Here is a 14,549-nt window from a genome sequence, read left to right as displayed (position 1 = left end):
TGACGACTACTGGACCTGGCAAGGTCAGGACACATCACACACATTATGCATTCCCCAGCTACCTTACCCTTAACTTAACTCTAAAACCAGGCCTTAACCCTGAAAAGGCCCTTTAAAGTTGTGGGGCCCCTGACAAAAATGTCCACACAAGGTGAAACGGCCCCCACAGAGATAGAAATACATGTACACACACTCTCACCTGGAATTACAGTTGGTGTGTCATATCTGTTCAGCACAGTGGGAGTCTTATATACGCAGGAAATACGCATGGAGTTGGAACTTGAGCTTTTATTTCCCCAAGTGTTTGTCACCTGAAGACGACCGTGAGCTTTTCTGACACAGGTGCTGACGACAGATCCCCCCTCTCTCTCTCCTGTAAGGAGATCTTTGTGTTTTCTGACTAAAATGTAGCCGGGGGAAAACGTTTAAAACCCTCGTCCTCCCACTTGCTTTTCAGCTCAATTACACTGTTCAATATCCACAGCAGGGAGGAAGCATTTCATCTCGCCTTAATTACATTTCCTTAAAACATATGCATTAGATATGAGTGTTTAGCCACACACACATAAGTAACTTTAACATAACCCATAGGAAAAGTAGCACCTTTTGTCAGACAATGCACAAAAGTAAATGTCGGTGTGATTTTATTGAAGTATAGCGTGTTTAATTATTTTAGTACTATTTCAATATTTGTGTTCTTATCTGATTTTAGGCCCGAAGAAAATAAGCCTTTGGCTAACCCGGGTACTTATACTTTTAATGATGTACTTAATGTTAATCCAGCAGGAATAACTACACTATCCACTTACGGCTGCACAGCGTGAGCTCAAACCTTTTACTGGGTAAAGAGCCTCTCGTATACATCGCGGTGCCGCTGTGTTTTTCCTTTTCATCTTTACTGAGTAACGTTAACGTGTACGAAATAAATAAATAAAAAAAAACCCTGACAACTAACAAACTATTAAGAGCTGTAATAATAGCAAAATGCAATGTAATAATGTGAAAAAGAACAATGACATGAATTTGAAATATTTAAGGGGCAACCGTTCTTAACAGAACTTCATGAGAAAGCCCAATTAACTAAGGTGAAATCTTGTGTTACATGCAACACAACAGCACATAATATTGGCTCAGTTACACACACACACGTACAGTAAATAAGTAAGCGAATACAGAGGGATTAACTTTTATTTTAATGCTTGCTATAAATATGCATATTAAACAGTTTGTCCCCCGAGCCCAGAGTATTATTATTACTGTGAATTAAGCCGTAAAACAGATGAGAAAAAGAAAATCTTCAATGTCTAAGAAGAGTAAAGTCTGTCGTCCGATCCTTGTGTACGACATATGACACAAAACGCACATGTAAATAACATTATCTTCAACACAACTCATGCAGCAGTTTATAGAAGAAATATCTGGGGTTTTTTTGTGTGTTCCCCTGTGTGTAGGAATTTCTTTTCACACTCTACTTTGTTTTTATTGTTTTTAATGTACCAGCGGCTTAATTGGTTGCTTTTATGTGAGGGGAAAAACAAGCACGACTCACTGTTTGTTTGCTTCGTTTGCTGCAAGAGTTAATGGGACTGTTTATTCCAAAAGAGAGTGTATTTTTTTGTCATATTACAAATGATTTTATTAAACCCAATTTCTTTTTCCCCAGCTCAGCGACAGGACATCATGGAGATAATTAATATTTGCTCATCGCGCAATAATCACAACTCGGAGTTTATCTGACGCTCCTCACATTAGGATATAACGTCTTTGCCTGTTAAAGCATTGTCTCCTAATCATTCAGGGGGAAAATGTCTATGTTATTGAGACTTTACGTCCATTTGATGTTCAGGAAACATTAGGAACAGTTGAACAAGAAAAGTTGTGTGAGTCCAACTAAGAGAGGAGAACTTTTTTTTATATTAGAGTTTGTTATGTTGTTTTTTTTACCCCCAGCACAGGAACGAGGATCCATCTGTGTGCACATAACACACCCTGAAATGAAAATTATAATCAGTCTCACGGGACAAGAGAAGGGAACTGCTTGTGTGTTGCAGCCAAATATCCTTTTTTTTTTTTTTGAAAAGAGATGATTAGATATTTCACAAGCAAAGTGGATTTCCACACTGCTGATTCACTCACTGATGATTAGATGGTGGAATCTTTGTCTTTGTCTCTGTCTTCTTTAACTCCGTCATTCCCTCACTCTTCACCACCCACCGGTGTCTTTCAGTTTGTCTCGCGTCTTTTCATCTCAGTCCCTTCTATTTAAAAGTCCGGTGTGTAACATTTAGGGGAGTTTAATGGTAGAAATGGAATATTCTAGCCATAAGCACGGTCGTGTCAGTGTATAATCGCTTTAATAAGCCTTCTATATGTACTTTAGACAGAGGTGGCCATCTTGTGCTACCATCACTCGGCTCAAATGGTCAAAGCAGTGTATATTTTTATTTTTTTTTCCCCAACTAAAGCTAACAGTGGGGAGGAAAAATAGAAACAATATCCTTTCTGGGATGCGAAGGACACAGTAGTTCCCGAGAGTGCACAGAGGAGTCCTGTATTTGTTACAATCTGCAGTGTCACCATTAGATCCCCACACACACACACACACACTGAACCTTGAATGTCTTTTCTACTTTGAAATCTCCAGCTTCTTCCTTCCTTTTTTTTTCTTGTCACTCTGTGTCTCTGTTGTAACGATCTCTCTCCTCTTCTCTCTTCTCCCCCTGTCATCTTGGCAATTTAGCTGTGACTTGATGCTTGAGACACATAGATTTACCCCAAAGCAACTTTAGAAACAGATCCACCATATTGACATGGAGGCCACACACTAAATAGCTAAAGCCTGAATCTTGATTGGTCAATACCCAGTGGTCTGTTTCCTAATTGGCTGGCCTGCGAGGAAGAGCAGAGGGACTCACAACTTCATCACCAATCACAGTCTCTTTCTCTCTCTTTATATATATATATATGTACATATGTATATATATATATATATATATATATATATATATATATACATACACATAAATATATATATATATACTGTATATATGCATATATATATATATATATATATATATATATATACACATATATATGTGTGTGTGTGTCCTGCCAATAGATCCATATTTACTAAAAGGTATTGATATTTAATGTCCTTGAGCAGTCCTTGAATGTTATAAAAGGATAATTCAGTAAAAGCATTTTTATAATTGTACAGTGTTGTTTTCGTCAACGATGACAAAATTATTTTGTTGACGCCCCCTTTTGTTCATGACGATAACGAGACAGCGACGAGACGAACGTCGCATGTTTGACGACGGAAACATGGCGAGACGCGCGTGAGTTTCCGTTGACGAGACGAGAATGCTCGTAAATGTCAGTGTGTGATTTGTCAGACGTTCAGAGTGCACGCCATTTCTGCTTATTGTGCGCGTAATCTGTCAATCACAACCTAAAAATGACTTGGTCCGTGTTTGAAGACAATTTACGCTCCTCGCCCTGGTGGAGGTGATCTGAGGACAGTCTGCTCCAATCGATAGCCGCAGCGAGTGCACATGTCCGCGGCCCCGGGAAGCGGCGAGGTCTGAGCCGGGGCTCCCTGTAAACCACCTTCGCCCCGAGCCCTTTCAAGCCGATCTAGAGTCGACACTGCTGTATGATGAAGTCAGCATCAATTCATGAAAAAAACTGTTGAAAAGTGGAAATATGGAGATTAAAGGTTTCTGCCCAACAGTAATCTCCAATACTTATTGACCTAAATGGACTATACTTCTCTTTTTAAAAAAAAACAAAACAAAAAACTAAAACTAAAACTGACTAAAACTTTTTTGAGTTTTCGTAGACTAAAACCATCACGTATAGAAATGACTAAAACGTCCAAAATTCTAAAACTAAGACTAAATCTACAATGGCTGCCAAAAACAACACTGTAATTGTATAAACCTTTCCCAAAGCCTGAAAGCAGAGAAAACACTAACTCTATTCATTGGAATGTCTTTGTCACTTAGAAACAGTCCCATTAGTTACAGACTAAACAATTTATGGTCAAGAAGAGTCAAGTGATTGTGATTGAGCTGCAGTGCAGAAACAACAGAAGCAGGTCAGGATTTCTGAGTTCTGGAACAAACGATAGCAGAACAGGTGAAAGCAGACATAAAAATAGAAATGGTTCAAATTGTTGTTCCCTCTGGGTTCAGAATAACAGAATATTCCAGAATGATTTTCTTTACCTTGAACCAAGGTAAAGAAAACGTGTGGAGTCAAGGGCTTGGATTAAAAAAAAGGATGCCACCATTATAGTCTTTGAATGAACAAAGCACCCTTCACAAATGATCCATTCACGATATCAGATGCAATACAAAAGTCCACATAAAGGTTCTTATGTTGGTTTGTGGTGTTTCCCAACAGAATCAATTCTGGGCCATTTAAAAATGCAAATTGTTACCTCTAGCTGCTTTATTTTTTTTTTTGAAATTGGAATTTTAATCTTCTCCATCACCCGTCTGAACCCGGTCCAAACCAAATTAATGGCCAATCTTCTGTGAAATGCTCTGTTAAAACTCAGAGGGCACAACGATGGGCTAATTTAAAACATGATGAAAAAGGCACAAGCTGATGGATCTGGGTGATGAAAATGCAGCACGCAGTCACTTGAATAATCAGTTTTTTTGTGTTGAAAGACCTCATAATTTCACTTAGGAGTTATGCATGGCTGGAGTTTTCACAGCCTAAATGAAAGCACAGGTACTATTCCTGTCTCCCTATGGAACTGTGCATAAATGTGTTTGGAGTATTTGAGCATGGACGTTTTACACGTCACATCTTTTTTTTCTTTTTTTTAATTTTTAAGGGACAACAAATGATGAAGTGAGTCACACTTAGGCTCACAAAGCTTTTTTTTCTTTTTGTGTGTGACACAAATAATTGGTTCTAATTAGTGCGAAGACGGCAGCAGACATTTTGGGTCCACCAGCCAAATCTCTGTAAAGCTTGTTTACAGCCTGCATGATGATGATGTGACTCGCGATCCTTAATGATTTCAGTTTTTCCACACCACAAGCTTCTGTTTACCTGCTCATAATTATGCAAACCAATTCCCTCTGAAGTAGAAACACAAGTGACACAGAACGTACGCGTGTGTGTGCGCGCGTGTGTGTGTGTGTTCCAGTTGATGGATGTGTTGTTGAGTGATGGATAGCGCGAGTCCCAAGGTCAAATCTCAAACTATCATTCAGCTACTGCTGAGGTAACACAGTCAATGACGGCGCCGCGTCCATCAATCAGCTCACACAGAGCAGTGCATGCAATCACAAACACATTCACACAGACAGACATGCGCTGTTTATGTAATTACATTGTTTTTGAGGAAAGTTAAAACCAGGGCCGGACCACGGACTGGACATGAAGCAAACGTGGAGCCCCTAAACGAATGAAAACATCAAGATTAGGAGTTTATACACAGGAAAAGGTCAGGTAAAACAATGCAGAGCAAAAATACAATTTGTGCAATTCCACATTGTCACTCATATTACGCAATAATAATTAGCACTGAGCAAAAAGACAGAGGTGAATAAAGTTACAATCTGACTGTTTGACCTATGACACGTCTCATATGTTCTTGTTACTGGAAACAACAACAAAACAGTGTCCGCAAATCTCCCGTTTGTCCCAGTACACAGTAGTAGGCCTATTGTCAGTGTTATAATGTAACAGTACAAGTACAAATACTTTGTTACTGTACTTAATTACAAAAACTTTACTTTTACTCCACTACATTTCCTCTAACTATCTTTGTTACCCGTTACTAACAAATAAAATCACAAGATAAAGCCATTCACACATCTTTCATACTAATTCACACATTGCAACATAGGGTTAAGTGTCTTGCTCAAGGACACAAGACTAGCAGAGCCAGGAATTTAACCCACAACTCACCAGTTGAAAGACAACTTGCCCTACCACTGAGGCACTGTGGCTCAATTGTAAATCCTCACTTTTTAAAAAAAATATTTTTACTTCTAAAACTTTAAATACTACATATTTTATCAGAAAAACACTTAAGTACAGTAAATGTCATAACACTTTGACACCTTAACTTAAGTAATATTATAAAAAAAAGTGACTTCAACTTCTACTAAAGTTCATTTTCTGGTAAGATACTTGTACTTTTACTCAAGTATCCCTTTTAGGTGCTTTTGCATTGTGAAGCTTCCCACAAAATGTGGTGAGAATATTTATGATTACCAGATTATACGCTAATTCCAATGGAATCAGATGGAGGTAAATAGTATTGTTTTACCCTCTCCTGTATGTTTAGCTGCTACTGCCCAGACTGGGCTGCGTTTGTATTGAACACAGCCATCAAGGTTAATTTTTTTGTTTTTCCCCCGGTGGTTAATGCCATTCATCATTTGAAACCATCGCACTGTGGGTATTGAAAATGTTTCCGCGCTCGCCTGCTGGCGAGGATCACCTCCGCAGAGATGCACACAGCGTGAACTGCGGCGCCTGCTGCCAGCGTCACACTGGCAGAGGAATACTTTGCTTCATCAAAATCAAGTTCACCGACTCCCGCGGATGATTACACCTGTAAGCACTTCAGTCCAACAAAAAACAAGCACCTGTTGGACACGCGTCACATACGACGTCATACATGTCTCTGACCCCTCAATGATGGATGCAGTTTGTGTCAGAGGTGATTAGTAATTAAGTGGAAAGACATTTCAGGCCTGTCATTATCATTCAGTGTCGTTGATTATGACTACAGTGATTAATGTGGTAATACAGCGCGGACCTGACTACATTCATTACATAGCCTTATTAGTGGGACGAGAAATTAAAATCTATAATTAAAACATAAAGGGGAAAGGACAAAGGTTTCGAGCTGTGTCATTTGTTTTGGGACAAAAGAAATCCCTCTACATATTGAGATGATATAAGAACAGCACCGTCCTCTATATAATTTAGAACAACTCTTCTTCTGTCAAAACTGAAGTAAAAACAACATAAAACATTCATTTCATGATCCTATTAAACTTTTAGACCAGTGGTTCCCAACCTTGTTTCCTTGAAGCCCACCGTGCTGTGTCCAGAACCCCTTTCCAGGGCACGCACACACAAAAAAGTTAAAAGTTCATATGCAAAAATAAACTGATGTAGGTTTTTATTCCTATTCTCACGGTGTGTAGAGATAAAAACGTCCTCCTTGTTTTCTTTTTTAATACCGGTGAGTCTTTGGTAACAGAAACGTGATCAGGTGTTGGTGATAAGTAACAATTAATAAATTGAAAGGTGGACCAAAAAAATTTGAGTTTTTATTTGGGTGATACTGACTTCTAGTCAGTAGTGTCTGATTGGGATCGACAAATATAATTATAATTAACCTCACAAACTCTGAGCAGTCAAGCTCTGCGGCACCCCCATGTGATCTCTGGCGCACACCTAAGGGGTTGGGAACCATGGTTTTAGACAATAGGAAGCAAAAATGTTCTACAAAATAAAAGTAACACAGATGTTCTGGTGGTTGTAAATGTTGTATGCTTACATTACTGAATGAAGACAATGGAGACATTGGAGTGTGATAAAACTACCAATTAGTTCATAGGTTTGGGAGTGACATTGACGTCTTTGAGATCCAGTAGATTTAAGGCGCAGGAAAGTGACAACATTTAGTTTCAGAGAATATGAACCTCCAGGATAAACCTCGAGTCTATCTGCAATCTTAACAGATATTTATGCGACCACAAATACAAAAGGGGAACAAAGATGTAAATCTTCGCGATGACACTATTGCATTATTGACTTTCTGCGCTGCGTTGCAACACATTATATATAGATTTCCCTGTCCCCGTGTGTCACTCCCTGTGTGCCATTCATGCGGTATAAATAACTCAGGTCACTTTATGCACAAACCGCAATCAAAAAATGAAATACTGTTCGCATGAAAAACACAACACACTGCTTTTTTTTTTTGCACCGTGATTTGATTCATGATACATTTTGAAATCGCTGGGTGAAATATTAGCTCCAGCTGTCGCGTGTGGTGCGGAAAATTCTGACGAAAAAACTAATAAAAAGGGGGAAAAAAAAATAAAAAAGAAAGGAGCTCCTATCCAAAAGTCAAGTCTGAATTTATAGAGCAAAAGTAACTCCTGCCAATATCCATGTGAGATGGCTGTTTTATGCTCCCACACAAGATAAGGGAAAAGGATGATTTATCAACGCAGATTGCATCTCTCATCAATGGAAGATCAATGGACGACTTGAGCGCTGTTTTTATGAAGGCTGAGCCACGACTCACACAAGTGACTGCAGCCACATTCATTCGAGCCCGGTGATTTATCACCGCAGATTATATTGCAGTTCAACATGAGATCAGTGGTGATCTTTAACTTCCTCCCACATAAAGACAGATGACTGGTAGCCACATAGAACTGATTTAGAGGGCTGGGTTTACATTTTTATCGCGCTGGATTTATCCAGAGATATATCCCAGTCACACCCATTATCTGGTCTTCATCAGCACGGCTTGTGGTTTAATGCGGTCTGTCTTTATTTTTTAATTTTTTTCCAAACCACATTCATGGGAAAGCAGGCGAGTGTGGGTGAAACCCGTATGTGCACATGTAAGAAATCGAAAAGGGAAGGAAAGGTGGGCATGTGTCGAAGGAGTGGTCATTTTCGGACCACTGGCCAGTCCTGCTGTCCCTTCAATAATTGCTGCACAGACCAGAATGACCCAGGTCAATAATGGAGTTCAAAAGATAGTTCACATGGTCAGACGCTGCTAAGGTGAAAACAGAACGGAAGATTTATGACACTGGCGTTGGAAGATTGAGTTTGGGGTGATTTTCTTTTTCATTTTCAATAATAATTCATTTTTTAAACCATATTGAACCCGGTGACATCTGTGCGCCGCACACAGGAAATAACAGACGGAGGCAACGGCAACAGTGGAGGTTGACTGAGTACACAAAGAAGCGCCCACAGAATTATTTTGCTCTGAAACCCAGTCATTCATCAGTTTGACGGGATGAGAAGCTCCGTGTCCCTGCCCGCCTCTGCGCTGCAGCTGTATACACACAAACGCTCCCTCAGTGAGGTCTGACAGTAATACTCAACAGAGCACGTTTTTGTGTGTTCATGATGACCAAACAGAAGCAGAATACAAAACATCCACAACAACAGAAAAGGTCATATTTACCTGGTTTTAGTTCTTGGTTATAAGGTTTGTATAAGATCCAAGAAAACTATAAATAATATCACTGCTCTTGAGTTTTTCCTGGACAAAGCTGTAGTGCTCACACACACGTGACCAGCCACGGCTCGGAGTGGCATTTAAAGACAAGGGGAGTGACATTAAAAAGGTCATGCAATGAATTCTATTAAAATGTGCCTGTGGTACACTGATGCAAGGGAATATAGATGCTAACTGGTGAACACTCAGTGCAAGATACCACAGAGTACAAAATAATCTTGTGTTCTTTGTTATGTGTAGTAAAATAAACCGGCAGAGGTCACCCCTGTTGTATTCTAAAGAAACACCATTTGGTTTGAAGAAAAATCCTAATAATAAGGTGTTACTTCTCTTGAGGATGACTTTTATTTCCCCTTTCCATTTTGTGCCGTCCTGACAGTACAGTACAGAACTGGCAAGTAACAACAATGTTGAAAGTAAAGAATGGAAAAGTGGACAAGGGTTGCTCTCCACTAAATTCAGTTTATAAAACAACTCACTGTGTAGTGGCAGAATTAAATAGCTCACACTGTAGGAAGAGAAAATATGAAAAAGTGTGGTATAACATGATATTCATATATATAAAGATTTAATGTGAAATACTGAAGAATTTATGTGAGTGCTTGTGGGAAAGGCACGGGAGAAATAATTCCTGTGGTGTATAATAAAAGTGCTAAAAGGGCTGCACACCTCTGTTCTGTTTGCTCTATATGATATAGCATTATTAACATGATGTGCTGTTGTTTATGCAGTGCACAGTGTTATGATACCTTTCACTTATTCTCACCGTTCTGTGGATTGTATCCAGGATTATAAACAAATAAATCCACCCTGCTGTATGAAAATGCATCTATGGAAAAATCACATCCGTGCAGAACATCAAATACATTGTTATTATTAAAAATGACTGCATACCAATATGCAAGCATGGTTTCATATAACACACACCAGGCTGACAAAGACTTGGAGGCAACATATTGGAACTGAATGTCTGAAAGTTTGTCAATGCTACTGTATACTTTGATAGAAAGTTTCACGAAACACAGCCATGCTAACTTGTGGGAATTTGATCGTATATTACTGAACCAGCAGCACATGAACAGCAACTTGAAACCACGAAGGACATCACTCATGTCTTACCTCTGTTATTTTGCCACCATAACTCAGATTTTAGTCAAATGTTGCTCAAATGTTGCATTTAGACTTTTGGTTGACTGCCAAGACATTGCCAAAGTCTTAGCCTTTTGGCAAATTTTGGCATTTTTTGTGGTTCTGTCTGAACATTTCTCTAATAAAACTTACTTACTAAATATCTCAATTACACTTTAATATTAATATTTAGTTTGACACAGGTAACAGGACAGACGAAGTACCATGGGTTGCTAGCGGTGTTTGGCTTTAACTGCATGTTTACAGAAGGATCATCATTTATTTTGAGCCAGCAGCATCGACACGTTCACCAAGAGTGTCCTTTGTATACAGAACATACCAAGATTATTCATATAAACTAAGTAGTTGCAGAGATATACAGCGATATTTAAGGCAGGAATATTTGAGCAGGACTTTCACTTAGTGTCAGGCTTTGGCTCCCACCACAAACCTCAAAGGATTAACTATGGAAGCATGTGGAAGTATGTGAGGTTCAAGATGATGAATTTTTTTCCCCATTTGTTCTTTCTTTCTAGAAGTTTAGCAATATTTATTTTGCTACTCTGCAGACAATTTTCACAGGGATCAATAAAGTGTTACCTTGTTTTGTTTATGTCATAAAGTAAAAGCATTATGTACTTCCCAGGGGCTTGCAGCGTAGCAGTCGGATAAGTGAAATGAGCATTTGTTTGGATTAAAGTGTCCCTGTGTTTGTGTGCGTGTGTTCCCGGATCGGTGCGTTCGCGGCTCAGGCCAAACAGAGCCAATGATCCGAGTTAATGCTGTGAAAATGACTGCTGGGATCACAGCTAATCCTGGAGGTTAGGCGCCGCACAAGACAGGTGATTGACTGAATGTGAGAATGGTTAGCATGTGTTACGCCATGCGTGGGCATTTAGTCTGTGTAATGAGCATGAGGTGGTGTGTACAACACTGTTCTAGTCCACTTTAATCAGTGTGCCAAAACCAAAACAAAAGCAACCCCCCGCACTGCACACATTTGTCTTCACTTCACTTTTGATGAGATCCCAGTCCAGGACTTTTATGCTCCAGCAGGTCTTTAGTGAATAAGTAGACATACTAGTAACCATTCAGTCTAACTTTGAATAACACAATGGATCACTTCCCAAATTCCATTTAGTGTCCATACAGGGAATTTGAATAGCACGGGGAAAGACAGCTGACGGCCTGACTGGCAAGTCAAAGGAACCGTTAGCCAAGGACATTTGGGCACAGCTGAGCTTTTCATGGTCGCAGCAGTGACAGCAAATCAGATTTTGACATACAGAGTGCACAGCCGGCAAGAAGCTGAGTAACATCATTCAAAAGTCTACACAAGTCTGTTGTATCAAAAACAAAACAAAACCATGTAATTGTGGTAAAGACGTTTTTTTCTCAGTTTGTTTAAGCAGAAATATGAGAGTTACATGTTTTTCTGTCAGCAGGATTACTCAAAACCACTAAACCTAACGAAGTGAATATGGCTATTTTTTTTCACTCTTTGTGGTGTGTATTGTGTGTAAGTATTGGTGGCTCTTGGAGCTCTCTGTACTTGCTAGAAGTTAGAAATAAAGAGCTTTTCCAAGTCCTGCTGTTACTCTTCTCCAACATTTGAGAGGCTTGTAAGGGTTACATGTAGAAAAAGGCCTCAGCTTCAATCAATATGAAACTGAGTCTACAAGAAAACTCAAGTGAGTGCAGTTTATATCGACAATCCTGAGGCTAAAAGTAGCTGTCACTTGGGTACCAGGCCACGGGGTTGTGGATAAATGGGGGAGATTGGAGATCTCGACTTCTTGCCAGTTTTCGGTCGACCATCTTTTGTTTTCTTGCGCTGGGCACCAGTGGGTGGAATTGGTTCTAAACAGCTATTGAAGCCTGAGGCATCAATCTGGATCTCGTCTTCATCTCTGAGGATGTCCCTCAAGGCTGCTGCTAGCTTTGGAGCAACAATTGGCTCCTGATACTCTTTAGTATACTGTGTTGGAGGGTCTATATCCAAGATTAGGATGTTTTCTTTTTTCCCCTTTTTTTTCCTCATGCGTGGCTTCATTATCATGGACATCTGGTGTCTATTCTCTAAATGTGGAATGAGTTTCGTTTTCCAATGCCCATCCTCCTCATCAAAGTAAACTCTTTTGACTATTTTGTTTTTCTCATGTAGGGGAATGAAGTTCTCAATGATCAGATGTTTGAGTTTGAGGTTCCTGGTGAGCTTGTCCTGGGTCTCTTCCAGCTCCTGGCGTTGCTCGATGTGTGCCTCACGGATGTCATCGTTTTCTGCCTTCACTGCCTGCAGCTTAGCAAACAGTTTCTTGAGCTTCTTGGTTTTGATATCAACCTCCTGCTGCAAGGAGATATAGGTCTCCTTGAGCTCCAAAGTGTCATTGTCACAACTTTCCATCCACTTCTGCATCCTTTGCTCTCGCTGTTTCTGTTCATAGATTTCCTGCCTCTTCTGTTCTAGCATTTTCTGTTGCTCGTTGGTGTGATCCACTATGGTCTTCCCACCAACTAGAAGCTTACTCTGCATTGCCTTTATTTTGGCTGCAAGCATTGCGAGGGCCTCCTTCTCAATCTTAAAGTCCTCCATTTTCTTCTCCTTCTCCTTAAGCAACTGAACTTTCTCTTCAGCCACCAGACTGTGATCTGCCATGATGGCCCTCCTTTCTTTCTCTAACTTGTCCTGCTCCTCCTGCCAGTAATCTTCGTTGTTCCCATCTTCCTCATCGTAGTCAATCTCTCCTCCTCCTTCACCATTGTCCCCTTCCCCACCCCCCCTCTTCTGTCTCCTTTTTTTGTTCTTTACTGTGCGTTCCTGCAGCTGTTCCTTGAGCTTGGCAATCTCCTCCTGAAACTGTCTCAGCATATTGTCCTTGGGGTCGATATTAATGCATGGTTTATTCTTAATACTCTTTGCCCTGTAAGAGTAGCGCAGTGTTGTCAACGTCTCCTCTAAGTTATAGGATGCTGGGCCAATGTTGGCGACCATGACAGTATAAGCATTACCCCCAAGTGAGTCCTGAAGCAGACGTGTGAGCTTTGAGTCCCGGTAGGGGATGTGGCTGCTCCTGCCATCCACCAGAGCTGATATGACATTTCCCAGAGCAGAAAGTGACAGGTTGATCTTTGTGGCTTCTTTAAGCCTCTCCCTTTCTGCACCGGTCTTTGTCTGTCTTTCACTACCAGCCAAATCCACCAGATTCAGTTTGCCAACCCTGATATGATTTTTCCCATCTGCGTCCAACTCACTGCACTCAACAGTGATGACAAATATGGCATGAGATCTTGAGCTGTGTTCGTTCATGTTTGTGGCACCCACTGAACGATTCTTGCTGCCCACATACATGACATGCTTGATTTCCGACACACTCTTGGTGACACATGAAGAAAGGCCTTCAACATACACACCCGTGTCAGGCCTCTCCCTCAACTGAAGACGCTGGGACTGGTCCTTGGCCAGCAGGTCTCTGATCTCTTCTTGGTAAATTTCAAGATATGATACCCGCACCAGGTACTGCTCATTCTGGGAATGTGAAATGTGTGTGAAGATGTGATCAAACGAGTTTGGGATTACCCCTCTCCTCTCTGGATCATTTCTCACTCCCTCCATAGTGTAGGTCTTCCCTGTGCCCGTCTGTCCATAGGCAAAGATGGTCCCGTTGAATCCAAGAAGGACTGAATCCACCAGGGGCCTGATGGTTTCATTATACAAGCCCATTTGATTGGAATTCCAGTCGTACACAGAATCAAAAGTGAAAACTTTTGGGAGTTCACTGTCTGAAGCTTTCTTGGGGTCCCTCACAATAATTTGGCCCAGTTTTACATTGACAGAGACCACTCCTTCAAATTTGGCAGTCCGCTCTTTTTCATTCATGGGGCGACACCGTACTACCACCTTGACCGACTCAGAATTCTTGTTCTTAGACATGATGAGGATCTGCTGCAAGGAACCCTGGCACTTATTGCTCTCTTGTTCTTCTTCCACTAAGTGCCAACAGACTTTACACTAAGAGGTGCAATGCTGACCTCCACAGTTCAAGATTCCCAATGACATTTTGAAGACCGTAATCACAATCGCTTACACAAATCAAAGTTGTCCTTCAACAAGTTCAAAGTTCCTCCTTTTTAGGAACTTTTTTGGAATACAAATCAAAGTCAGATC

General features: G+C 40.4%; 1 protein-coding gene across 1 annotated transcript; it reads right to left on the bottom strand.

Annotated features, from left to right (window-relative positions):
- Nucleotides 1-12,119: 12,119 nt before the first annotated feature.
- LOC122758649 (kinesin-like protein KIF3B) lies at nt 12,120-14,315 on the bottom strand. Its single transcript, XM_044012917.1, has one exon. It carries the CDS (start codon nt 14,313-14,315, stop codon nt 12,120-12,122), a length of 2,196 nt encoding a protein of 731 aa, XP_043868852.1.
- Nucleotides 14,316-14,549: the final 234 nt, after the last annotated feature.

This window comes from Solea senegalensis, linkage group LG21, assembly GCF_019176455.1.
Source record: "Solea senegalensis isolate Sse05_10M linkage group LG21, IFAPA_SoseM_1, whole genome shotgun sequence".
Lineage (NCBI taxonomy): Eukaryota > Metazoa > Chordata > Actinopteri > Pleuronectiformes > Soleidae > Solea > Solea senegalensis.
This window is presented reverse-complemented; position numbering and strand designations above follow the sequence as displayed.

Bases quoted from the DNA above. Each gene is read 5' to 3' on its own strand.
- LOC122758649 (XM_044012917.1), bottom strand. From the start codon at position 14,315: ATGTCTAAGAACAAGAATTCTGAGTCGGTCAAGGTGGTAGTACGGTGT.